The sequence below is a fragment of the Anoplopoma fimbria genome, chromosome 1, assembly GCF_027596085.1.
Source record: "Anoplopoma fimbria isolate UVic2021 breed Golden Eagle Sablefish chromosome 1, Afim_UVic_2022, whole genome shotgun sequence".
NCBI lineage: Eukaryota > Metazoa > Chordata > Actinopteri > Perciformes > Anoplopomatidae > Anoplopoma > Anoplopoma fimbria.
Window position 1 is genome coordinate 28249661 of NC_072449.1, and position 25439 is coordinate 28275099.

Sequence of the window (25439 nt, forward strand, 5' to 3'; positions counted from 1 at the left end):
AAGGACAGAGGATGTGAGGGTGTAAGGACAGAGGATGTGAGGGTGTAAGGACAGAGGATGTGAGGGTGTAAGGACAGAGGATGTGAGGGTCTAAGGACAGAGGATGTGAGGGTGTAAGGACAGAGGAGGTGAGGGTCTAAGGACAGAGGATGTGAGGGTGTAAGGACAGAGGATGTGAGGGTCTAAGGACAGAGGATGTGAGGGTGTAAGGACAGAGGATGTGAGGGTCTAAGGACAGAGGATGTGAGGGTCTAAGGACAGAGGAGGTGAGGGACTAAGGACAGAGGATGTGAGGGTCAGAGGATGTGAAGGACAGAGGATGTGAGGGTCTAAGGACAGAGGATGTGAGGGTGTAAGGACAGAGGATGTGAGGGAAGGACAGAGGGATGTGAGGGAAGGACAGAGGATGTGAGGGTCTAAGGACAGAGGATGTGAGGGTCTAAGGACAGAGGATGTGAGGGAAGGACAGAGGATGTGAGGGTGTAAGGACAGAGGATGTGAGGGTCTAAGGACAGAGGATGTGAGGGTCTAAGGACAGAGGATGTGAGGGTGTAAGGACAGAGGATGTGAGGGTCTAAGGACAGAGGATGTGAGGGTGTAAGGACAGAGGATGTGAGGGTCTAAGGACAGAGGATGTGAGGGTAAGGACAGAGGATGTGAGGGTCTAAGGACAGAGGATGTGAGGGTCTAAGGACAGAGGATGTGAGGGAAGGACAGAGGATGTGAGGGTGTAAGGACAGAGGATGTGAGGGTGTAAGGACAGAGGATGTGAGGGTCTAAGGACAGAGGATGTGAGGGTCTAAGGACAGAGGATGTGAGGGTGTAAGGACAGAGGATGTGAGGGTGTAAGGACAGAGGATGTGAGGGTCTAAGGACAGAGGATGTGAGGGTGTAAGGACAGAGGATGTGAGGGTGTAAGGACAGAGGATGTGAGGGTGTAAGGACAGAGGATGTGAGGGTGTAAGGACAGAGGATGTGAGGGTGTAAGGACAGAGGATGTGAGGGTCTAAGGACAGAGGATGTGAGGGTGTAAGGACAGAGGATGTGAGGGTGTAAGGACAGAGGAGGTGAGGGTGTAAGGACAGAGGATGTGAGGGTCTAAGGACAGAGGATGTGAGGGTCTAAGGACAGAGGATGTGAGGGTCTAAGGACAGAGGAGGTGAGGGTGTAAGGACAGAGGATGTGAGGGTGTAAGGACAGAGGATGTGAGGGTATAAGGACAGAGGATGTGAGGGTCTAAGGACAGAGGAGGTGAGGGTGTAAGGACAGAGGATGTGAGGGTCTAAGGACAGAGGATGTGAGGGTGTAAGGACAGAGGATGTGAGGGTCTAAGGACAGAGGATGTGAGGGTCTAAGGACAGAGGATGTGAGGGTCTAAGGACAGAGGATGTGAGGGTCTAAGGACAGAGGAGGTGAGGGTGTAAGGACAGAGGATGTGAGGGAAGGACAGAGGATGTGAGGGTGTAAGGACAGAGGATGTGAGGGTCTAAGGACAGAGGATGTGAGGGTCTAAGGACAGAGGATGTGAGGGTGTAAGGACAGAGGATGTGAGGGTCTAAGGACAGAGGATGTGAGGGTCTAAGGACAGAGGATGTGAGGGTGTAAGGACAGAGGATGTGAGGGTCTAAGGACAGAGGATGTGAGGGTGTAAGGACAGAGGATGTGAGGGTCTAAGGACAGAGGATGTGAGGGTGTAAGGACAGAGGATGTGAGGGTCTAAGGACAGAGGATGTGAGGGTGTAAGGACAGAGGATGTGAGGGTGTAAGGACAGAGATGTGAGGGAAGGACAGAGGATGTGAGGGTGTAAGGACAGAGGATGTGAGGGTGTAAGGACAGAGGATGTGAGGGTGTAAGGACAGAGGATGTGAGGGTGTAAGGACAGAGGATGTGAGGATCTAAGGACAGAGGATGTGAGGGTCTAAGGACAGAGGAGGTGAGGGTGTAAGGACAGAGGATGTGAGGTGTAAGGACAGAGGAGGTGAGGGTGTAAGGACAGAGGAGGTGAGGGTGTAAGGACAGAGGAGGTGAGGGTCTAAGGACAGAGGATGTGAGGGTCTAAGGACAGAGGAGGTGAGGGTGTAAGGACAGAGGATGTGAGGGTGTAAGGACAGAGGATGTGAGGGTGTAAGGACAGAGGATGTGAGGGTCTAAGGACAGAGGATGTCTCGTGTCCCTCTGAGGCTAATTTGTGATTTGTGATTCTGGGCTCTACAAAATAAACTGAATTGAATTCTACTACTTGCATGCAAAAACCCTCTGCCTGGCACACCTGTCTGACTCTCTCGGTACTGCGGTCTGTTCACCTCCTCTCAGTGAGGAACACAACACCTGGAGGTGGGATGGAGTTGTTAGGTCTGCTGCGCCTTTAAGGCTGCATGTGGTCCACATCTCTCTGCTCCCATGGCAGGCTCTGTAGGTGCACGCTTTCAAAGTTTGACTGGGGAATAAAGAGGGTAACACTGGAGACGACAGCAGCATCACCTCAAGGAAACCATCATCCTCCGAGGAGGAGGAGGAGGAGGAGGAGGAGGAGGAGAGAGAAGGACCGCAGATCGCCTGGGAGTGTCCGACAATGGGAGAGATGGCTGAGCGGATTTTGCATTTATAAATGGGGAAACACAAGAAGGTTAATGTAACACAGTGTGGTTTTTCCAGAAAGGAAGGGACTCCCTCCTCCACCTCCTCCATCCTCCTCCCCCCCAGACCCCCTCAACATGCCGCTTGTGTTCCGCACGCTGTTGTTCGGCTTTGTAACGCTGCTGGTTGTGGTTTTGATAATTGATGATATTGCAGAAGTGGAGAAAGAAACTGCGTAAGTAGCACCCCTGTTATTTACCCATGCATTGTGTGTGTGTGTGTGTGTGTGTGTGTGTGTGTGTGTGTGTGTGTGTGTGTGTGTGTGTGTGTGTGTGTGTGCGTCCATTGTTTTCTTGTCCAGCAGGTTATTTCCACACAGGATTGAATCTGAAGTGGTGGAGGAGGAAAAAAAACTAAAAAAAAACAATACATTAGTAAAAATATATATATTTATTTTTATTGAATTGAAGTTTAGAGTTGGGTTTTTGGACAATGTGTGTTTTGTTTCTATTAGTGACACTTGTGTCCAGCAGGAGCAGCTGTTCAGACAGCAGCCTGCCAGGGTCTCCAGGGATCAGGCTGTTTGTCTTGCAGCAGCCTGCATGCGGGATGGGATACATTTACACTATAAGAGTAGTGTGTGTGTGTGTGTGTGTGTGTGTGTGTGTGTGTGTGTGTGTGTGTGTGTGTGTGTGTGTGTGTGTGTGTGTGTTTGAGGGAGAGAAAGACAGGCAGAAGAGGGGAGGTGGTGGTGGTGGTGGTGGTGGTGGTGGTGGGAAACAAACGAGGCTTTCCTCTTTTTTCTTTTTCATTTTCAGTCCTTGAAATGTTGAGCAGTGCAGCAGTGCTGAATCTTCCAATTCACGTCCATGCCCCTCTTACATTTGACCTGCAAAAAAAAAAATATATTTTTAAATAATACATTTAAAAAATAAATGTGAAACCAACCAGACCTCGATAGTGCAACATCCCACTTTTTTTCTCTCTCTGTGCTACCTGAATTGATTTTTTTTATTTATCTGTGAAGCTCTTGGATTCTCACATCTGCCTTTCAGCAAGAACATTTTGCTTTGAATGCAATTACCCCGGCTGTGCCTCACGTTGTAATGAGGTCGTATTAGTTTGTGATTCACAGTGGGAGAAGGACCAGGACCGATTCCACTTCTGCATAAATGTAGCTTAACACAATTGTAACAATATATTTAAAGCCACCAGGTTTGTAAAAAGTCTGTCGGAGAAGCACAGTCTGTCAGAGAAGCACTTTTCTGTTTCAGTTTCTCACCCTTCAAGACAAGCTGGCAGCTTGTCTTTATTTTATCACACGTGAACAAGGTCATGATTGAAAAATAGACAGATTTGAATGCACATACAGTGTGTTTTCTGTAAATGCATATTGGTTGCATGGTGTATTAACAACCCCTTGTAAAGATTGCACCCTTCCTTAAGGAAAGAAAACCTCCTTTCACAATAATGGGGCTCCATTAAGGCCCCATTTCTCCTCATTACATCAGCAAATGGGCCCACAGTGGATTGCTTTAAAAATACCTTGATGCATGCTTTCCACCTTTATTCTGTCTCGAAAAACGGAAGCACAGGACGCCTGGGATTGAATACAGAGGGTGCATTATTGTTACAGGATATGATTACAGGAAGGACTTGAAACATCAGTCCATTATCATCCAAGCCTTCGTGCTGCAGTAGGTGATTCATAACTCAATCTAAATCATATTTTTCTTCCCATGTAGAAATACTGGACATTCAAAGAAGATGATCTTACATCGGCTCACCCCTCAACCGCACAGGTCTGAAATCCAATTATCTCCACACACACACACACACACACACACACACACACACACACACACACACACACACACACACACACACACACACACACACACACACACACATCTTAATGTGAATTTATACATGTATATATGCCTATAGCTGTAGACAACCAAAGGGGAGCTTACTGGTCTTCACATATCATTTTTATAGTTGGCATTGGGCATCTGATTCCTTTGCAGCCTTGACAGTGACTCATTCACAGTGAGCGTCTCATTACTTTTTACAGCGAGAAGGCAGCTGCTATAAATACCCATCGATGCGGTGGTATCCACGTGATAACAAAAACATCTGCCATAAGAATAACGGCTTTATAACATCATATTAATTGCATTTAAATTAATCTAAGCCTCATCGAAGCCAAGTCAATTTATTTATATACAGCGGTGGAGGAATTATTCAGATTTAATTAAGTAAAAGTAGGCATACCTCTATGTAGAAATACAAGTCCTGCAGAATAAGGTATGTTAGTGTTGTCACTAAAATGTAATTAAAGCACCGAACGCACTCATAATGCAGTATCCTTTTTATGATCTTTGTATGTACAAACAGTATATGTGTAGGGCAATAAAACATACAAATACATACAAATAACCCTTCAATTGAAAAAAGAGGGAAGAATTCACACAATACAGGGATCAAATAATACGACTTTTGTTTCTTATTGATCAGAAGTTTAAAGATCAACAATAGTGCGTCAATAACACGACTTTCCATTCCCTTTTAGAAAGGCTGCAGCACACGTGGATCCGACTGCCTTAACAAGATTGAGCAAAGATGTGAATCATCTCAGTCCGAGCTACAATAACACTGTCAAGCTCTCGTCAAACAACTGGACCTTCAACAGGACCCTCTCCAACCTCATCAGGCAGACTCACCACTCTCCACAATTACCTCAACATCGTTTCACACTCCACTAAGCAGAGTCTTTTATAACCAGTGTGTTTTTTTCTCTTTTCACAGAAAAAATATTCTGAGGTTTCTCGATCCAGAGAGGGACATCTCTATTCTTAAGGGCACACTGAAACCAGGAGATATCATCCACTATGTGTTTGATCGCCACAGCACAACAAACATCTCAGAAAATCTCTACCGTCTTTGCCAACTATATCCCCCATGAAGAACCAACACCACAGGCGCTGCGCTATTGTGGGGAACTCTGGGATTCTGCTAAACAGCAGCTGTGGACCCGAAATCGACTCTCACGACTTTGTTATCAGGTATTTATTTTTTCTCAGAAATGTTATAAGTGATTACCAGGTTGGAGGGCTTCCACTTGAATAAAATCACAACATGTGCAAGTCAAAGTGCACCGTAATTGAAATGGATTAGCACATTAGTTTCAGGTTTATCTCACTTTTCTGAGAGTATAATTCACACTGGAGTTTCTCTGTGCAATTCAGGTTTAGAATTTGTGCTCACACAGCTGGAAATATTATAATTGCACTTTTTAAAAAGCTTTTTAATGATTTAAAGTTGGAAATGAGATGCCGGACTGAGAGCAATTAAATGCATGATTATACATTAGACATTTTGAAAGGCCTTTTTGCATCCAGCAGAACACACATTGTGCTTTTTAGAGAAACAACAGCGCTCTTATGGGTCCTGCACTCATTTACCGGAGAATGGTGTTTGTGAAGGCGTCAGTCGGCTGTGTCTTGTGTTTAAGGAGTCGCTGAGTGGTTATTTATCACCATTCACTTGTCATTGGAGGAAAACAAATCTGTCTAGGGTTATATTATAATGGAAGATGCTAAAAAACAACCATTCTTGCTGGAATTTTGTTTTCAGCAGAACAATCTAACAAAACTGCGGATGTAACTACTGTGAGAAACTCATAAATCAATGACCTTAATGTTGCTGTATCAATGGAGGAGGAAGTAGCTGTCTGTGGTAGCACCTCATTGTGCTGATTGATCGCTAGCTGAATAAGCCCCAAAATCCTTTTGTGTCACTTTTTATTCTGAAATTGATTCTGTTGTCAGCAAATCTTGTCTTTTCTAAGTGCTGCGATGTTATGCCGACGAGGAGAGGTCATGATTTCTAGACCACAGCAGCATGATAATAACGCCGGGGCACGGCGGTAATGGTTGGCTGAAGGCAGACGACAGAAAATGTGGCATTTTGAGAAGCTGAGGAATTTGCTCTGGCATTCACGTCTCAGATACGGGGATAATGTCTCAGCTAAATATAATTATCTGCCCTACGCTGGGTTTCAACAAAGTAGGTTGACAGTATTTTGGGTTAGAGATCATTTCAGCTGACTGTTGTGATGATTTAATGGAATAATTTGGCGTACGTGGGCAAAATGTTGGACCTTTCACAGAGAGTCAATTTATGGTGCATATTTTTCATGTTTTCCTTTTGGATGTAATCTTTGAACTGATTCCTAAATCAGCTGTCAGAGTATGTTGACGGCAACCATTAAGCTGTAGTGGTAAGTTACTTTCCAGTGAAAATCATGCATCTGTTCATAATGATTCTGAATTTTCCGATGAAACTGACTAAATTAAATTCATTGTGTGTTTGATGTTTTGGAGACACATACATATAATTTTCTGGTATTTACTTGGAGGCCGTGGTTAATAGCAATAAAAACAATATGCCATGCTGCTTATCTGCTGAATTTCATTTGAATTTCTGCTCTGTTTCCCTCGTGGTAGAGATTTCTTCCTGGCAAATGGTCTGACTAGCTTGAGGATATAAACAGATGGATGGTAGATTTAAGGAAAAACAAAATAAATGTGTGAGCTGCCGGAAGATTACAATTTTTGAAAGGTACATGTCTGAAGTTAATTAACCATTGCAGAGTAATAACAATAATAATATTAAAAATACATTTTATTATGACAATATAACAGTAATAAACAAAACAACAAGAAAAAAACAGCAGTCACTGTAATCTGCTCATGGAATTAAAGACCTATAAAACTGATACATTAAATCATTCAGGCTCACTTTAGGACCTGTATGATTGAAGCATGGATTTTTGGCTTTCATTTAAGCTCACTTGTGAGTGTGGTGACTGAAGATCATAGGATATGAATCATTTTTATCAAATGGAATAATTTTATCAAAGCCCTCCTGCAATAGTTAAATGTTTTTTACACTCATTCATGCAGGGTTTTGCTTTAATTTGTCAGCCTTCTGCACATGTCAGAGTTTAACAAGCTGTTTTATATATTTATATTTAATTTTGTGAAATTCGTTAGAGTGCTACAAGCAAGGTGCAAAGTCTGTTGAATTAGTTTTATCCTTCTGTGTTTCATGTACACATGATTTGTTACTAAATGAATAACAACAGTCCACTACACACAGACACATTTAGGATCTGTCTCACAAGTGTGTGTTAACACAAAGACAAATGTAAGAAGAAAATGCACTCGCTCTATGTAGGGTGTAAAAGCTTTATCAGTCACTGAATCTGAACTGAAACTTTTAGAATCAGAAGTGTTTGCTAATATATGATAGATTTATCACTTCCAAGGAGCTTTGTTATTCTTTTACTGAGCTAGTTTGAAGCTGAGTTGGTTGCTCAGTATGGTTTTACACTTTATTTAGAAACTTTGCTTCATGTTTGCAGATGCCTGTGGTAGAAACAATCAGATTAAAGAACAGAGAAAACAGATAATAAAGGAAATAATCTCTCATTTGCTGACAGTGAAATTGAGTGACGTGTGCTTTGCTTGTTCTAAGGTGTAACCTGGCGCCAGTGGAGGATTACTCTCAGGACGTGGGCTGGCGGACCAACTTGGTGACCATGAACCCATCGGTGGTGCAGCGGGCCTTCCAGGACCTGGTCAGCGAAGAGTGGAGGGATCGCTTCCTGCAGCGGCTTCAAAGCCTCAGCGGCAGCGTGCTGTGGATACCGGCCTTCATGGCCAAGGGGGGGAGAAGGAGCGGGTGGAGTGGGCCCTTCGCCTCATCCTGTCCCACACTGTGGACGTACGCACCGCCTTCCCCTCGCTGCGCCTCCTCCACGCCGTCAGAGGTAAGATGCAGCTCAGGCTGGCAGCCGCTGGTCCCGGTTAAGTACACCTGTGAGCCGAATAATGAAGGAGGTTGGCAGCTCTAATCTGCATCCCCAGTGGCTATTTTTAAACAGAGCATTAAAGCTGATATCCAGGGGCAGTTGGTGTGATATCACTACTGGGCCTCTCTTCACTCAGTGTGCAACTGGAGTCAAATGTGAAATGTCTTTGTTCGTTTCATTGTGAAATGAATGACTAGTCAACTTTTTGGGAAATGCACTTATTTTCTATCTTGCAGAGTTAGATGAGAAGGTCAATAATACTACTCATCTATGTGTTAAGTAAGTAGGAATCAGGAGGTGATTATTAGTGAAAAAACTGGCCTGGTTCAGTTCAAAGTTCCAAAATATGTCTAGCAACACCTCTCATTATCACATTGTTTCTTTGTTTAATGTTCACACACACACAGAAATGTGACAAGACCAAGAGTCTACAACCACACTACCATTTTTTTGAGGCTGAACTAAATGCTAACATCGGCATGCTAACAATAACTTTGCTTACATCCTGATATTTAGTAAGTATAATACATATTTACCGTTTCAGTTTGGTGTGTTAACAGTCTAACATTTGCTTGTAAGCACCAAACACTGAAAATAAGACGTGAGGCTTTTGGGAACGTCATTAGTTTTGCCGTGTTGCTCATGACATAAACCAAATTTAGGCCTGAATTCATTCTGAGAAGGACATGAATATCTGAACCAAATGACAATCCATGACATTTCACTCCAAACCACAATTGTCAACCTCATGGTCGGGCTTGAGGAAAAGGCGGGGAGTAGAAAGTGAGGGGGTTCATCCTGTGGGGACTGTGAGTTACATGCTTTTGCTATTTCTTGGTGATCAAAAGCCGGGTGCAGTGACTTCACATAGTCTTGTCATCACATTGAGGTTACCAGGCAACCAGCAGAAACTCCACAACAAGTGCTGAATGGATTGATCATGGTATTGATCCTCTCATTAAACCCTCTGCAAGAAAGCAAATAATGTTTTTTTCCCAAAAGCTATGTGCAAAATATCACTTACCTGTTTGCTGCAAAATGTGTTTTTTAGATATTTAGATAGATATACAAATAAGATATGCTGGTAAACTGTGGTATAATAGGACATTTATATTTTGATAATCTTTATTATTTATTTATTTTAGAACTGGATCTTTTTTGAGGATTTTTTTGCAGATCTGTCAAATACAGCCTACATTGCCTTCAGGCTGTTATCAAACCCCTCTGTGCAATTTTTGTCATGTCCTTGTTTCACTCTCATCACAACCAGACTCTGCTCAGGATCTTTCCTGCTTTGTTAAAAACCTAACAACCGCTGGTCAGTGACCAAATCATGCCATTTTGTACGCCTGAAAGAACACTCTAATTGCAAAGGGAGAACTGGGCCATTATTTTGGTAGTTAACAGTCTGTTTAAACAGTGTTTTACAAGAGAAAATAATTCACCTGAAATCTTTGCGGTGATGAATCCAACGCCTTTGTCTTTTTTTAAAGTTGTGTCTGATAAATGCTCCCCTGACCTTGTCATTTTCTCAGTAAGACTGAACTTTCACTCCCCGTCATGTGCCCTAGAGAGGAGGATCTACTCATATTCCTCCAGCCAAATGCCACATCAGACCATTTCACTGATAATTAGGCCATCTCCTCTGCTTGTTAAAATGCTGATCACCTGCTGTAGTGTTTGGTTAGACTGTAAACCTGACCTGCAGAGTTTTTGCCCTTCATGGCAAACTGACTGCTTTAAATAGTACAACCTCTGCATCTCAGCGTGACCTTCCACACTAACCACAGAGCACACAGCCACAGGAGGCAGCAGTAGCCTCGAGGCTGGAGAAATGGGACGTGACTGGAAAGTAAAATGAAGTTGGGGCAAATGAAAGTCTCACCGCCTGTCCCTGAAGCTGCTCCTGAGGGCAGCACCTGGCATCTCACTGTCATGGCAGCTCCTGGGTCACCTGAAGCAGAAGAATGCAATTGTGCAGAGCAGTGCCAGCGTGTGCAGTTTTTAATTAACATGCTGCAAAAATATATCCTCTGAACAAGTATTAACATTCAGTATACATGTATCTTTTTTCCAAAGAAACATATAGTAAAAGCTCTGCCAATGTGGTGAGAGAGTTCAATTTTTTTCCTCCTCCATTATGCATGTCTTTGACAGATCCAAGAAAAATAGATATTTATTCGTTTCCTAAGCAGATGGCTGCACTAGATTCAAGATTTTGAGCCAGGAAATGTGAGAATAATCTCTTTTACTTTGATGCGAATGGGGCTGCAAAGAGGCAGCTTTTTTTATTGTCAATCTGTACTGAGAGAAAAGATATCCGCACACTTCTTAGAGCCTAAAATGGCATCTTCAGATAGCTTTTTTTTGTCAATGAACAGTACAGAGCCCAATGACATTCATTTAACAATGATGTAAAGAGATAAAAGTAACAAAAATCCACAAATTCCAGAATCTGGAACCAGATAATATTTATTAATTAGAAAACTCGTTTTTTATCACTAATCAAGATTATCAGAAGATTTTTCAAAATGACTTGTTAAGAGGATATTTTTGCAGTGCACCCACACAAATAGAAGAAGAGGTGAAAAGCTCACTTATTGATTATCTGTGAGCAGTCAGTCCTTGAAGGGGCAGCTTGGTGGTCCCCAGCGTAGAAACATATCCGGTAGGCTCTAAATTTATACTTGAGTGACTTCTTAGGATTCAGCTGCACCCTGTGTGCTCCGGCATACTGTATATCTGGATTTATATCAAAACTCAGAGGAGGAAGGCTTTACTGAAGGAGATAAGTGTTGCCTCCTAATGAATACTGACTTAAGTGTGCTACTTAGAAAAGAGCTCTCGAGTTATTGGATGCAGCCAATCACACACTATATGTCTCTGTCAACAGGTATTGGCTAACCAACAATGTCCACATCAAGCGTCCGACCACTGGGCTCCTCATGTACACGATGGCCACTCGCTTCTGTGAGAGATCATCTTTACGGCTTCTGGCCCTTCCCACTCGACCCACAGGGCAAACCAGTCAAATACCACTACTACGACGCTTTAAAGTACGAGTACACGTCCAGCTCCAGTCCTCACACCATGCCACTGGAGTTCAGGACCCTGAGCGCGTTGCACAGACAGGGGCGCTCCGGCTCCACACTGGGACCTGTGACGCAGAGAGAGCCCACAGAAGGAGCTGCAGAGCAAATAGCTGGAAGGATCTCCATGGAAACCACTTTGAGTGAACTCCGGACAAACAGTTTTCTTGTAACCATACTTTTATGAAACTTGAATTAACTTATTTTCAGTAATTGGAATGAACTTTTTCTATTTAAAGCTCTTTTAGTGACTTATTTCACTGGTGTGTTTTACTGTTAATGAGATTTCTATGGCAGCCTTTAAAAAACGTGATCTTTTTCTGCTGACGTTCATGGAGATCCTGTCATCTGTTAGCCCCTTTTCTTAAACAGACCATTTTAAAAGTCCTCCATGTTTCCAGTACTGGTTATAACTTATAAATTAAGGATTCAGAACATATTTTTAGATGCCATTAATGAATGATTAATAGGGCTCCAATACAGGTGTGTTTTTATTCACCAAGCATGTTAACATCATGAGGAGCTGTTGAATTATTGGCTCCTGCAAGACACTTTTTGAGCCACAAGATGGGGAAGCACTTAATAATCAGGAGAACAATGATGAAAGTAAAAAATGTAGGTCAACTGTTTTTTTAATATGATGTTCATCTTGTGATAGCAAATTTTCCTCTGCTAGAGAACATTGTATGCTTTTGTAGCTTCTTATAAAGTCACAGGTGTAAAACAGGTTATTCATAAGCAAAAAATTCCAAAGTCAAGTGAACCAGAGCTGCCGAGTGTTAAGGTTAGGTTACCTTGAGAACCGAATGAAGGAATGGAGACACGTTGAATTGTAATGAGCTTCTTCGAGCAGAGAGAGGGAGTGTACCAGCTGTTCACATAAGAATGTTTGCACAAACTCAGCCGGCGGTAAACTCACTATGTAAACTTTTCTCAAAGAACACCAGCCCTGTTTCTGCAAGCGCAAACATATGTAGTGAGTTCAGGCTGTAGCTGTGTTGGTAGTAAGAAGAGCTTAGCTTTTTTAAATGAATGTAATGGTGATATTCTTACAAATGCTGTAAGAAATGAACCTCATAATGTGCTTTAGATAAATTCATAGTTAAAGTTAGCAGCAGTTTCAGTGCAATAACACTGAGAGGAGTACGAGATGATAACGTGTATGCCTTCATTAATTTAAAACGATGTTTGAATTATGCTTGTATAGTGTGTTAAGGTTAGTATTTCAACCAATATAGGTTCATACAGATATTTGTGGATTTTGATGGAAATTGCCAGTATTTTGTGCCTGTAATAATAATGACGATAATAATCAATAAATTAGAACATTGGACCATTCTCAAGCTAAAAAATAAAACTGTGTTTATCCAAGTTATTCTTAACAGGATGGGAAAGATGGAAAAATTGAAAAACAGAGTTAATAGTGTTACTGTCAGCTGAAACATAGATATGAATAAACACAACAAAAATTATGTTTATTTTAAGGCCATACCAGACTGATTTGTCAAACCAATACATCAGTTTAAAGCTAGTAAACCACTTTGAAGTCTCAAAGTTCAGTTGAGTTTGAGGGTTTTTAGGAATTATCTTGATGTTTGCTCTTTGCCAAACGCTTTGGGTATTTCTCTGCAACAAAATGCCTCTTTCAATAACTATTAGCAGAAGAATTTGAATTATTCTCAGGGCTCTGCAGCTAAACAAGCAGCCTCTCATGCGCTTCCAGCCATGTGATTTGTCCATGTTGTTTTGACGAGATGTGCTAGTTGACTTGTATGTTGGCCAACGTCGCGAGTAAAGTAAAGAATAGACACCAAAGTTGTAATTGATGTGAGCAGTCTGGGGCAATGAAAGGTTTATTTGTGAAAGCTCGACAAAAATAGAAACATTACAGAACACATTTAATAAACCCATTATCTGAAATTTACTTTCTACTGACGTAGTTTCTGATGTAAAACTGAGGGGAGAAACTGTATAGTTTTATCTTACCTTTTTGTCATGTATACTATATGTTAACATCTGATTGATGTCCAAATTCTCGCAAACAATTGTCAGCTTTTGCATGCTTGGTCTTGTCTTGATACATAGAACATGAGTATATTTCATTTTTTTAGTTCTGAAAATATTCAGGATGACTCAAGGACTCTCCAATTGTGCAGTTATGACAAAGTGAATGTACTTATCTGGGTTAGAACACACAAAAGACCAAAATGGAAAAAAGTAACGCTTCAAGGCTCTCAAAACGAGCAGTTTTATTTCAGTAGTGTTTAAAAGAAATGGAAACCAAGGAAACAGCTGTTGGTACAAATAACATCTCTGTGTCAAAACAAACAAACAGGCTTTGTTTTTTTCAATAAAACATCCAAAACCTTTTTGGGGTTTAGATGTGGGATTAGCAGAATTAGCTACAGTCTTCTAATAGCTACCACAATGACTTTAATTCATTTTACAACAGGAACTGTCTGTAGCAGATGATTCAGTTCTAATAAAAGTCCAGAACCAGCCTCTGTAGATGAGCAGGGTTTTTCCACATTATCACACACAACTAAAGATAAAATAAAAGACATCTCAATGGTGGAAGAGGATAAGTGCACATGGGAAAAACACTCCTCTGAGACAAATTTAGCAAAGGCACAAAAGTGGATCTGCACTTTTCTGCACATACAGTGTAAAACTAAAATGAAACATGACACAATACGGAAACGAACAGTGGTCATTTAGTCTGAAGGATAACACAGAAAATAGCCAGCAGTCAGCTTAAGATCATTATATCAAAAATATGTGTTTGACAGTTTCATTAAATTATCTTCATCATCATCATGTCGCTTGTATGTCTAACAGTGATAACAAATGTATCCAATCTTCTGTGAATGTCAATAACTTTGTTTATAGCACACTGTTCCTTCTCCTGGAAGAAAATGTTGTACAATTTGGGCTTTACAACCTTTTCTGTTAACTAGGGATGGTAGTCATTCAGAAACAGCTGTAGGACACGGTGCTCTCAATCAAATAACAGTTTGGATAAAAACAGAATGTCGCCTACAACACCCTCACTTCCATTTGCTGCAGAACCCTAATTTAGGTATTCTGCAACATTGTTAGTTCACTGTAATTCAATTTAGGGTGCAGACAGAGACGAGGAAGGGTTTGTGACCTCTTCTGCTATTTCTTCTGTGCACTTTATGTCAGACGTTTGGTTGATTATATATTGTGTTTTTGAAATAAAGATACAACTAATTTAACAAACCAGTGATGCTTTTGATTTTTTTTAAAGTAATTTAATACTTATATCATGGGCCAAATTACTTTTTTACGATCAAAACTTCCATTTTAAACCCACATGTCAAAACATTTCCAACAACATTCAAAGCCAGTGTTGCCACTTTAAACGACAGGAACGCTTTTTTATTTTTATTTTCTCTTTTTACCCGAAACTGTATGGCACGGAGAAGCATCTCTTCAGGGGGGAAAACAAGCCATTTCTAGTTAGACATTACACAAGTCAGTGATCCATTAACAGGTATTATTGTGGGAAACTTTCCACTAATACTTTACTAACTGTTCACCTATATCTCAAACAAGAGATACCTCATTTTTGGATCGTTTTTAATCGAGTAACTAGAAATGATATGGTGACGTAACATTGTTTTCGATTTAGAAAATAAGATACTGGGTGCGTGTCGAGCATGTTAAATACTGTTGTTGATATCTTTCAGTAGTTACTTGATTAAACAAGATTGTCACATGATTGAACACACTTGATCACAACATATTACAGCTTTCACATTCATAACAAAATGTCATGTTTCATAAACACCTCACAAATATACCCTGACTCTATTATTTGAGCTTTTAATCAATTTTGAACCTCAAAAAACGTAATTCAGCTGAGATAGCAGCAAAACAGGAATGTCAACAACATACATTAAAAAAATATACGCTTACTTCATACATAAGGACAGACTGCCTTCAACAGTATATATATACGCACAACAAAGTGGTTAGTAGATAGAAATATATTTGGTATGAAATTTTTGTTAAAAATATCAATTGCTGTATATCAATAGAATTTTCAAAGTGTGCACTTTTTTACATTTGAATAAAGTATTCTCCGCGTAATATTTTTTAGATGTTAACAGTTGATCCAACAACTGATTTAATATGGGCATATCATAGTTTGAAAGCAGGCGCTGGTTCCTTTCTACTATAAACTCCTCAGCCCAACCATCTGTAGTTCAAGTGTAGAAAATTAAATGACAACAACTGTCAGCAAATGCAACAAAAAATGTCATTCTGATCTTACTAAAATCAGAAAGAATTGTGCAGGTAAGTTGTGTCACATGATAGAAGCAGCAGCAAAGCAGTGAAACAAATGATATCCATGTGGCTCCAGTCCTTTTATCACAGATTAAAGCCATGCACAAGCAGCAAATAAAGTTTCTGATCTGATAAGACTTGAACTACACAAAAAAAAAACAGGAAATCACTTGAGTTGTCCCGTGCAAAACAGGAGTTATAAAGTATTGACGTCCATGCAGGGATTCACCTAGAACAAAAACATGAAAACTCAGAGTTACTAGACAGAACTATATCTGATGCTACTGCCCCTATGGTTAGGAGGAAACATTCCCCTGCAGAGTCCGGTCTGACTTGGATGCCAAGAATGTCAGGTAAACAGGAGGTCATATCTTCCTTTGAGGAAGTGGTTGTGAGTTAAAGAACAATGGAGAGGACGGAAGGGTGAAACCGTATATCAACATCAGATGAACTACTACAATGTTTCTTTAAAATAGCGCGTTTCTTAAAGAAGATAAAGTACAAATATTTATACTTTGATATTCCTATTCTGAAGCTGTGGTTTTATACTGCATCGCATTACTTCTAATTTATGTGGGCTTAATATTAAGAGCAATAGAAGTCCACTGAAGGAAGTGAGAAACTATGGTGCCACCCTGCACCATTTGATAGTCAAAACAGAGTCCCAAGGTGCGTTACATTACGGAAATCGAGGTTAAAATATGTTGAGAGTACAATGGTTACAAGCGAGAGGCATTGAGTAAAAGTAAGACAGGTAAAACCAGGCAATTTAAAAGCACAAAAACACTATAAAGGGTTTAGGTTTTTGAAAATATACACTAATCTTTAGTCTTTAATCATAGATTCCCTCTAATGTGTGTACATCACTCTTAATGGGATTAGGCCTGTAATCGTTCTTATTTGTAGTAACAGGAAAAACGTGTTTTCGGATCTGAAAATAATATAACGCTTTTTCAATTGAAAAAGAACAAACCTGTATTTGACGTCAAAGAGGGTCGAGTCATCCTCATCGTCGTTCTCCTCATTAAGAGGGGCCATCTCCACACGCTCAGCAGGTGTCGTTATAATGTCATATTTCCTTGTTTTTCTGATTCGTCTCCCAGATCTGTTTGGAAGAAAACGTTGCCAAACATGAGACAAGCACAATAAATAAAATCGCACCATTTAGTCTGACTGACTACGTCCGTTGTAAACCTATTTAGTTTGGGTTTTTATTTTTCCATATGTTGAGGATTAAAGTGGTGACATCTTACAACCTCGAACTAATGCTTTCCTCAGATGAATTAGTGCTGGAAGGATTACTAAATTGAGATTAATGTAAAATTGATTGGCACCATTTGTGTGGAAATTGTGATTGATCAACCAAAATGCTACACATTCTCTAGTTACACTTTTTCAAATGAAGATTGAATATACTTTTTTCCCCTGTTATATTTCTTTGTAAAGCAATTTGAAGACATCACATTGAACTTATCCTATTCGTAGTAGTTTGTAGCACTTACTATATTCGGATTAGTCTGTTGCAATTATTGTTTTCGTAGTAATTTGCCTCTGCACTGTACTTTTGCTCTGGTTTATGCTCTTAGATGCTTGTTTAAGAAAGGAGATGCACTTATGACTTCTGGTGACTAGTAGTTCTCTTGAATACCTATGTTGAATACACTTCCTGTAAGTCGCTTTGGATAAAAGCGTCTGCTACATGACTGTAATGTAATGTAATGTAATGTAACTCTGGGAACTTGTGGTGGCCATTTTACATTATTTTCTGATATTTTATGAGATAAAAGATCTACTAATTAACCATCAATCATCATGTAATCAGAATTGTCATTATTATTTGCAGCCCCGATAAGAAATATGATTAAAGAACTGTGAAATATAAACTTCACATAGATCACAGACACATCAGGAGACAAAATAACCCTCATGAAGCACCATATGGGAGGAGCATTAAGGAGCATTATCAATAGGCCCAGACCTAACATAACCACATGCTCTTAATCGATGGATTTACCAGGAACACAACAAAGTGCGACATTTATACAATGGTCATCCTACTGATCAACATTGTAAAGGCCTCCATAGAGATCAACCTGCCTACCTGACCACTTTGATGACCAGGCATGTGATGAGAGCAGCTGTTAACACGAAGATGAAAATAACAATGTTTTTCAGAGTTGGAAGATGAGTCATTAGAGAAGAAATCCGGGATCCCAGGGCGGCATCTGTGACATTATGTGTCAGATCTTCATTTTGGCTGATGATGGATGAAGATGTTGAATTCAACTGCGTCGCAGGTGAAGAAGGAGTTTGTGGTTCTCCACCGACCAGCCAGAGAGCCGCAACAATGAAAGTAAATACCAGATTGTATGTCACCATGATGCTGAAATAATAATATAAAAAAAAAAACGAGCAGGATGATGTTTCAGTAGCTTCTCCGAAATAGATGAAATGCGACAGCAGCTGTCATATTATAGGGACTCGGCTGGACGCACTATAATGGGAAACGCAAACATCCATCTCTCTTCTCCTCTTCTCCTAAAGGTGTTCTTCTAGTTCGTATTTTGCATTTGCTTCCAAAACGTGTTTCCCTTGAGGTGAGCTGTAGCAATCCTTCCTGGTTGCATTAGGGCCGTGTGGAGGGTAGAGATGGGGATTATCCGCCTCCGGAAGAGCTGTGAAGGCTGGCCGGCTGTGCTCGGTGCTGAGGAGGAGCGTTATGTGCGCTGGTGATGCCTTCAGGCAACCTCGTACATCCTAAAACCTACAGACCTGCTGTCAGCAAGACCAATATGTTGGCAGCTTGATTTAGTGGCTTATGATTGAGTACTTTTTTTAAAATAAAAGTAAAGTAAAATAAAATAAAATAAAATAAAGTAAAATAAAGTAAAGTAAAATAAAATAAAATAAAATAAAATAAAAGCACTAAAATAAAGTAAAAAATAAAAATAAAATAAAATAAAATAAAATAAAATAAAAAAATAAAATAAAATAAAATAAAATAAAATAAAATAAAATAAAATAAAGATAAAGTAAAGTAAAGTAAAATAAAAAATAAAATAAAATAAAATAAAATAAAATAAAATAAAAAAAAATATGAAAGTGTGGAGGAGGAAGCACTAATACATTACATTACATTACAGTCATTTAGCAGATGCTTTTATCCAAAGTAAAGTAAAAAAATAAAGTAAAGTAAAGTAAAATAAAATAAAATAAAATAAAATAAAATAAAATAAAATAAAATAAAATATGAAAGTGTGGAGGAGGAAGCACTAATACATTACATTACATTACAGTCATTTAGCAGATGCTTTTATCCAAAGTAAAGTAAAGTAAAGTAAAGTAAAGTAAAATAAAATAAAATAAAATAAAATAAAATAAAATAAAAAAATAAAATAAAATAAAATAAAACAAAATATGAAAGTGTTACATTACATTACAGAAGAGGAAGCACTAATACATTACATTACATTACATTACAGTCATTTAGCAGATGCTTTTATCCAAAGCGACTTACAGGAAGTGTATTCAACATAGGTATTCAAGAGAACTACTAGTCACCAGAAGTCATAAGTGCATCTCCTTTCTTAAACAAGCATCTTAAAGCATAAACCAGAGCAAAAGTATAGTGCAGAGTGCATATCATTCACCCATTCACACACTGATGACAGGCTACCATGCAAGGTGCCACCATCAGACTCTAACTAACATTCATCATCCAGTCCACACCGATGGCAAGCCTTCAGGAGCAACTTGGGGTTAAGTGTCTTGCCCAAGGACACATCGACTGTATCCAGGTATCGAACCACCGAACCTCTGATTGGAGAACTACCTTGCTCTCCACTACGCCACAGCCGCCCCCCTAATACCTTTTAGGCTACTTTCATAAATATAGCAATATTACGTCCGTAGAAATACTCTGTCAAATTCGTGGATTCAAAAATCTTACTATTATGTGTAATGAAGTAAAACGTACAATATTGGCTAAAATGTAGGGGAGTAGAAGTATAAAGCGGAAATATTTATGTAAAGTACAAGTACCTAAAAATTGTACTTCAGCATAGCACTAGAGTAGATGTACTTGAGTGCATTCTACCGCTGCACCTTCCTAACGGAGATGTTTCTAGTCTTTGAGGCTATGTCTAGATCTAGTCTATAGAAATATTTAAGAACTGGAGTATTGATATATACAAAAACAAAAGAGTTGGGCGACAGTAAAATATCCTCAGTGTAGGAAAGTCCTTACTATTGTGTGATTGGTTGGTGGTATGCAACTGAGATGTGTGTAATTTAATGTGTAGTTTTATGTTCCTTCAGTCTAAATGCAAATTCCTCACATACTACCAGGAGATTATTTCATGTATAATGACAAAACATTGAAAATAGTATTGATTCTTACGTCTATACATTATAAATACTACAGTACCTTTACTTTTTGACAGATCCCATCCTAAAGGCTTGGGTGTCAGTCAATCAGTCTAACTTTCTCTCACCACTTTGCTGCACATTTGGAGTTCACTGGCAAGTGACACATTTCCAACAGCAAGTGAAGGCAGCATTTCTCTGTTTACCCCTGGGCCACAGCAAACACAATTTTCCAAGGGCAGCAGACTCTTGGGTCCCAGGGAAAATCTTGATCAGACAAGACATTGATTAGCAGTCAATTGATCAGTGACGTGAGAATCATTCAGCAAATCTATAGTCATAACGCAAACACACAATAAACATTTGTCCTTGTCATAGTCACTCAGAGACACACAGAGCCACATCTTATGATTTATCTCCATTTATATTTCACTAAACGTATTTGTTTACGATCTACATAGTCCTAATGAAAAAGTAGACCAACACTTAATAATCCCTCTGATGTCTGGTGGGTACAATCTTTGCAGTTAATATTACTTCAGAAATATTTCACAGTGTGCAAACCTTTAATCTGAAAACAAAGACAGCCTGTGCAGTTTTGTCTGTTTGATGTCTGGTCTTATTTCTGTACAGCTACTATTAGAAGTGCTCCTCTCCTGTATGTGAGAGCTTATCAAGGCCCACTAGATGGCAGCACAAAATAACAACATGCATTTTCCTTCAATGCATAGGTGGAAATTCAGTTCTGACTGGTTTGAGAATGCCTTGAGGAAAGGATCTGGAGCAGGAGAGGAAGTGAGGGACATGCTGTTCACAAACATGCACACAAAGCCATAAAGTACCTGTGCACTATGTTAATGTATGATTTTGCACTATAGATTTATTTTTATCGTTTTATTATTGGGTTTGCTAACTTAACTTATTTTACTATACTATTTTATTTTTATCTATTTTATTTATTTATTTCATTCATTTTAATTTTTATTTAATTTATTTTTTTTAGTTTATTTTTATCCTATCGATTGTTTTTATTGGACCATCTATTGTACTGTTTTATCAGGGTTTAAGTCTTACCTTAGTTTGTCTTCCATTGTTGGGCCTCATTGTTGAGCTTTCTTTTGTTTTATTGCCTTGCTTTTGCTGCTTTGTCTGTCAAAGCACTTTGTAAACTCTGTTTTTAAAGGTGCTATATAAATAAAGTTATTATTATTATTATTATTTCTTATTGGGGACTTTTCCTTCTTCCTCACAAGGGAAGATAGAAATATTAAGCTGAAGGGGAGGGTTGTCACATTCTGAGAGGACGGCCTGAACTTTGCACAGAGAAGCAGCTATGCATGTGTCCATGGTGATCAGGTTACAGTGCTTCAACCTGGCTTACAACACAGTTTGGTTTTTCACGCTTCCCTTTCAGTGTAACTGCAATCTTATTAAAAAATAAGTTAGGCCACCATAATATATGTAATTACAATAGATATGCTTAATGTGAATCTATTTTACAACTAGATTAACTTAAATGTCTTAAGTTCAATGTCCAATGTTCTGGATCTTTGTGTAAAGTGAGTGGAAAAAAAGTGAATTATAAAGTGGATGTATAAGACTTATAATTGGAAAGGAAATCACTTAATGGGCCAGATTCTGTGTACTGGGATTATACCCTGAAGATAAGGAAACTAAACCAGAATATGAATATTGAACACTTGAAACTGTCTAGAAATGATGCACTGCTGTGATGTTTAGTTATAGATTGTTTTTTTGTGTTTTGTTTATTTGTTTATGTATATGTTTATTGTGCCAAACTGAATCAACAAAAATGGGTAGAACTTTTTTTACTATACATTCATGAACTTGAGTCACGTTGATTTTGCACCTTGATACTCTAGTCCCTTCAAGCCATATCACGCCTTGACATGCCTCACCATTAACCTCCACTGTTTGTTGAACAACGTGACCACACCAGAACAAAGAATCATTTGTTTGGCTAATTAAAATGCAAAAACATAAGAACAGAGCTTACCTGTTCTTATCTCAACTGTTAAAGGATATTTGCAGAGTAAGATGACGTTTGGTTTATGTGCTTTGACCTGAAATACAACACCCATGAATGCAACCACGCCTGTTGTTAGTGCTGTCAAGGCACACCCTTCTGCTACAGAAAAGGCTACTTTTTATTTAACAAAACAAATGGCTGCAATTCCGCCTTCCCATTCTGACAAAGAAATGTTTTATGTTAAAGTCTGCAAGTCATATTATTGTAAATATAAAGGGGCCAATATAAAAGCTCTCCCAGCTGACTACTACCTGGAGTCTTCTTCTATATGAAATGGCAACCTGTGTGTAACATTAATGACATTTTTCGGTAAATTGCTAACATAATAACATTGCAACAAACACAGCAAAAAACTGTATGAATTATCCAGATCAGTTGAACAGGCATTTATTTATCGTTCCTTTGTTTCTCTCCTGCAGCAACAATAGTTACAAAATGCCTTAAGTGAAACCAAATTGTTGCTCTTAAAAAAGGGATATTCACTAAGCTTTGTGCTGCAACAACACTGCCAACTATTCCAATTCTCAATCTCTAAAAGCACAATTTGAGATTGAAGCATTCAGTTCATTTAAAGGTTAAAGGCACCTCTTAGATTATTTTGGGATTTTAACAGATTTGGTGAGTAAGCACTCCCTTGTTCAAACCGATCCAAACAGTTAGTCAATACTAGACAGTGTTCACTTGCAGGGAGGGCTCTCCTGTTGCTAGGCTGAGGATCTTTTTAAAGAAAATCTTCCACTGCAGAGAGCATGCGCTGTCGAGGCAAACATCTCATTGGTCAGCGATGGGGGTGGAGTGGATACCACAGCACAGCCTCCATAGACTTCCAAAAAAAGGCTGCACTGACTGAACAGCCAGAGTTTGCTAAATTTGGTTGTCCCCATTAGACTTCGTTCAAACTTTTTTCTCAGTTAAATCAATTAAATATAATTAATCTTAATTGATTCCGTCACAAGGAAGGCAGGCATTCATGTTTAGTTATTATTATCCTTATTCAGAGAAGCCTTAAGGAGGCAGTTTTATAGTTTTACTTCAGATTAATTGTTTGTATATGTAATATAGCTGCAAACATTAAAGACATTAAAATCCCCCGTGTGCATGCATATCTCACTCCAAAATGGAATAATGCATGACCCAAATCGCTCCTTCATTACTGTGAAATGGTCATAGTCAGGTGACCTACATTTCTATCACAAACTAAGCCTGATGTCTGAAGTATGGTCTATAGGCTAGATAAACCAGGGAATAAACATGTTATTGATCATTTATTGACAGATCTGCATTTGCAATACACCATATTTCTCCTTATCAAAAATGTTTAAAGAAGGCCTGTGCTACTAAAGCAAGACAAAGCTTAGACCTACTACAAAGCCCATATATACCTGGGTAATTTGAGGATAGTCCTTTGTATCTCTTAAAACAGGCACACTGGACCAGTTCTAAGAGGAAAATGTGTTCAAAAATATTCACTTACCCTCCTATTTACAGTACTACCACTGAGCAGGTATCTAAGTATATAACTAAGTATCACTGTTTTACAAATACATGGATGTTTTTCTTTACAAATAGTTAACTTCATATGAGTAGGTCAGTCAGTAAGTGTTAACAATAACAGTGCCAATTTATTCAGATTATGTGGTTATGTGTTGATATTTCTATCTTTATTTTGTTGTATAGTATGTGTATTTATTGTCTGTGTAGTTGTATAGTATGTGTATTTATTGTCTGTGTAGTTGTATAGTATGTGTATTTATTGTCTGTGTAGTTGTATAGTATGTGTATTTATTGTCTGTGTAGTTGTATAGTATGTGTATTTATTGTCTGTGTAGTTGTATAGTATGTGTATTTATTGTCTGTGTAGTTGTATAGTATGTGTATTTATTGTCTGTGTAGTTGTATAGTATAGTATGTGTATTTATTGTCTGTGTAGTTGTATAGTATGTGTATTTATTGTCTGTGTAGTTGTATAGTATGTGTATTTATTGTCTGTGTAGTTGTATAGTATGTGTATTTATTGTCTGTGTAGTTGTATAGTATGTGTATTTATTGTCTGTGTAGTTGTATAGTATGTGTATTTATTGTCTGTGTAGTTGTATAGTATGTGTATTTATTGTCTGTGTAGTTGTATAGTATGTGTATTTATTGTCTGTGTAGTTGTATAGTATGTGTATTTATTGTCTGTGTAGTTGTATAGTATGTGTATTTATTGTCTGTGTAGTTGTATAGTATGTGTATTTATTGTCTGTGTAGTTGTATAGTATGTGTATTTATTGTCTGTGTAGTTGTATAGTATGTGTATTTATTGTCTGTGTAGTTGTATAGTATGTGTATTTATTGTCTGTGTAGTTGTATAGTATGTGTATTTATTGTCTGTGTAGTTGTATAGTATGTGTATTTATTGTCTGTGTAGTTGTATAGTATGTGTATTTATTGTCTGTGTAGTTGTATAGTATGTGTATTTATTGTCTGTGTAGTTGTATAGTATGTGTATTTATTGTCTGTGTAGTTGTATAGTATGTGTATTTATTGTCTGTGTAGTTGTATAGTATGTGTATTTATTGTCTGTGTAGTTGTATAGTATGTGTATTTATTGTCTGTGTAGTTGTATAGTATGTGTATTTATTGTCTGTGTAGTTGTATAGTATGTGTATTTATTGTCTGTGTAGTTGTATAGTATGTGTATTTATTGTCTGTGTAGTTGTATAGTATGTGTATTTATTGTCTGTGTAGTTGTATAGTATGTGTATTTATTGTCTGTGTAGTTGTATAGTATGTGTATTTATTGTCTGTGTAGTTGTATAGTATGTGTATTTATTGTCTGTGTAGTTGTATAGTATGTGTATTTATTGTCTGTGTAGTTGTATAGTATGTGTATTTATTGTCTGTGTAGTTGTATAGTATGTGTATTTATTGTCTGTGTAGTTGTATAGTATGTGTATTTATTGTCTGTGTAGTTGTATAGTATGTGTATTTATTGTCTGTGTAGTTGTATAGTATGTGTATTTATTGTCTGTGTAGTTGTATAGTATGTGTATTTATTGTCTGTGTAGTTGTATAGTATGTGTATTTATTGTCTGTGTAGTTGTATAGTATGTGTATTTATTGTCTGTGTCTGTGTAGTTGAGCTGCTGCAACACTTGCATTTCCCCATGGGGATCAATAAAG

The 25439-nt window shown here is 38.6% G+C and overlaps 1 protein-coding gene and 1 pseudogene across 1 annotated transcript; one reads left to right on the forward strand and one right to left on the reverse strand.

Annotated features, from left to right (window-relative positions):
• The first annotated feature begins 2715 nt into the window (after window positions 1–2715).
• LOC129095278 (alpha-2,8-sialyltransferase 8B-like) lies at window positions 2716–11658 on the forward strand (annotated as a pseudogene).
• A 2265-nt stretch (window positions 11659–13923) lies between these two features.
• Window positions 13924–18530, reverse strand: LOC129093816 (membrane protein FAM174B-like). The gene is made up of 3 exons (XM_054601942.1): window positions 17961–18530; window positions 16833–16964; window positions 13924–16088 (listed from the first exon to the last, which is right to left on the reverse strand). Exons 1-3 carry the CDS (start codon window positions 18236–18238, stop codon window positions 16085–16087), a joined length of 414 nt encoding a protein of 137 aa, XP_054457917.1. The 5' UTR covers window positions 18239–18530; the 3' UTR covers window positions 13924–16084.
• Between the last annotated feature and the right edge of the window lie 6909 nt (window positions 18531–25439).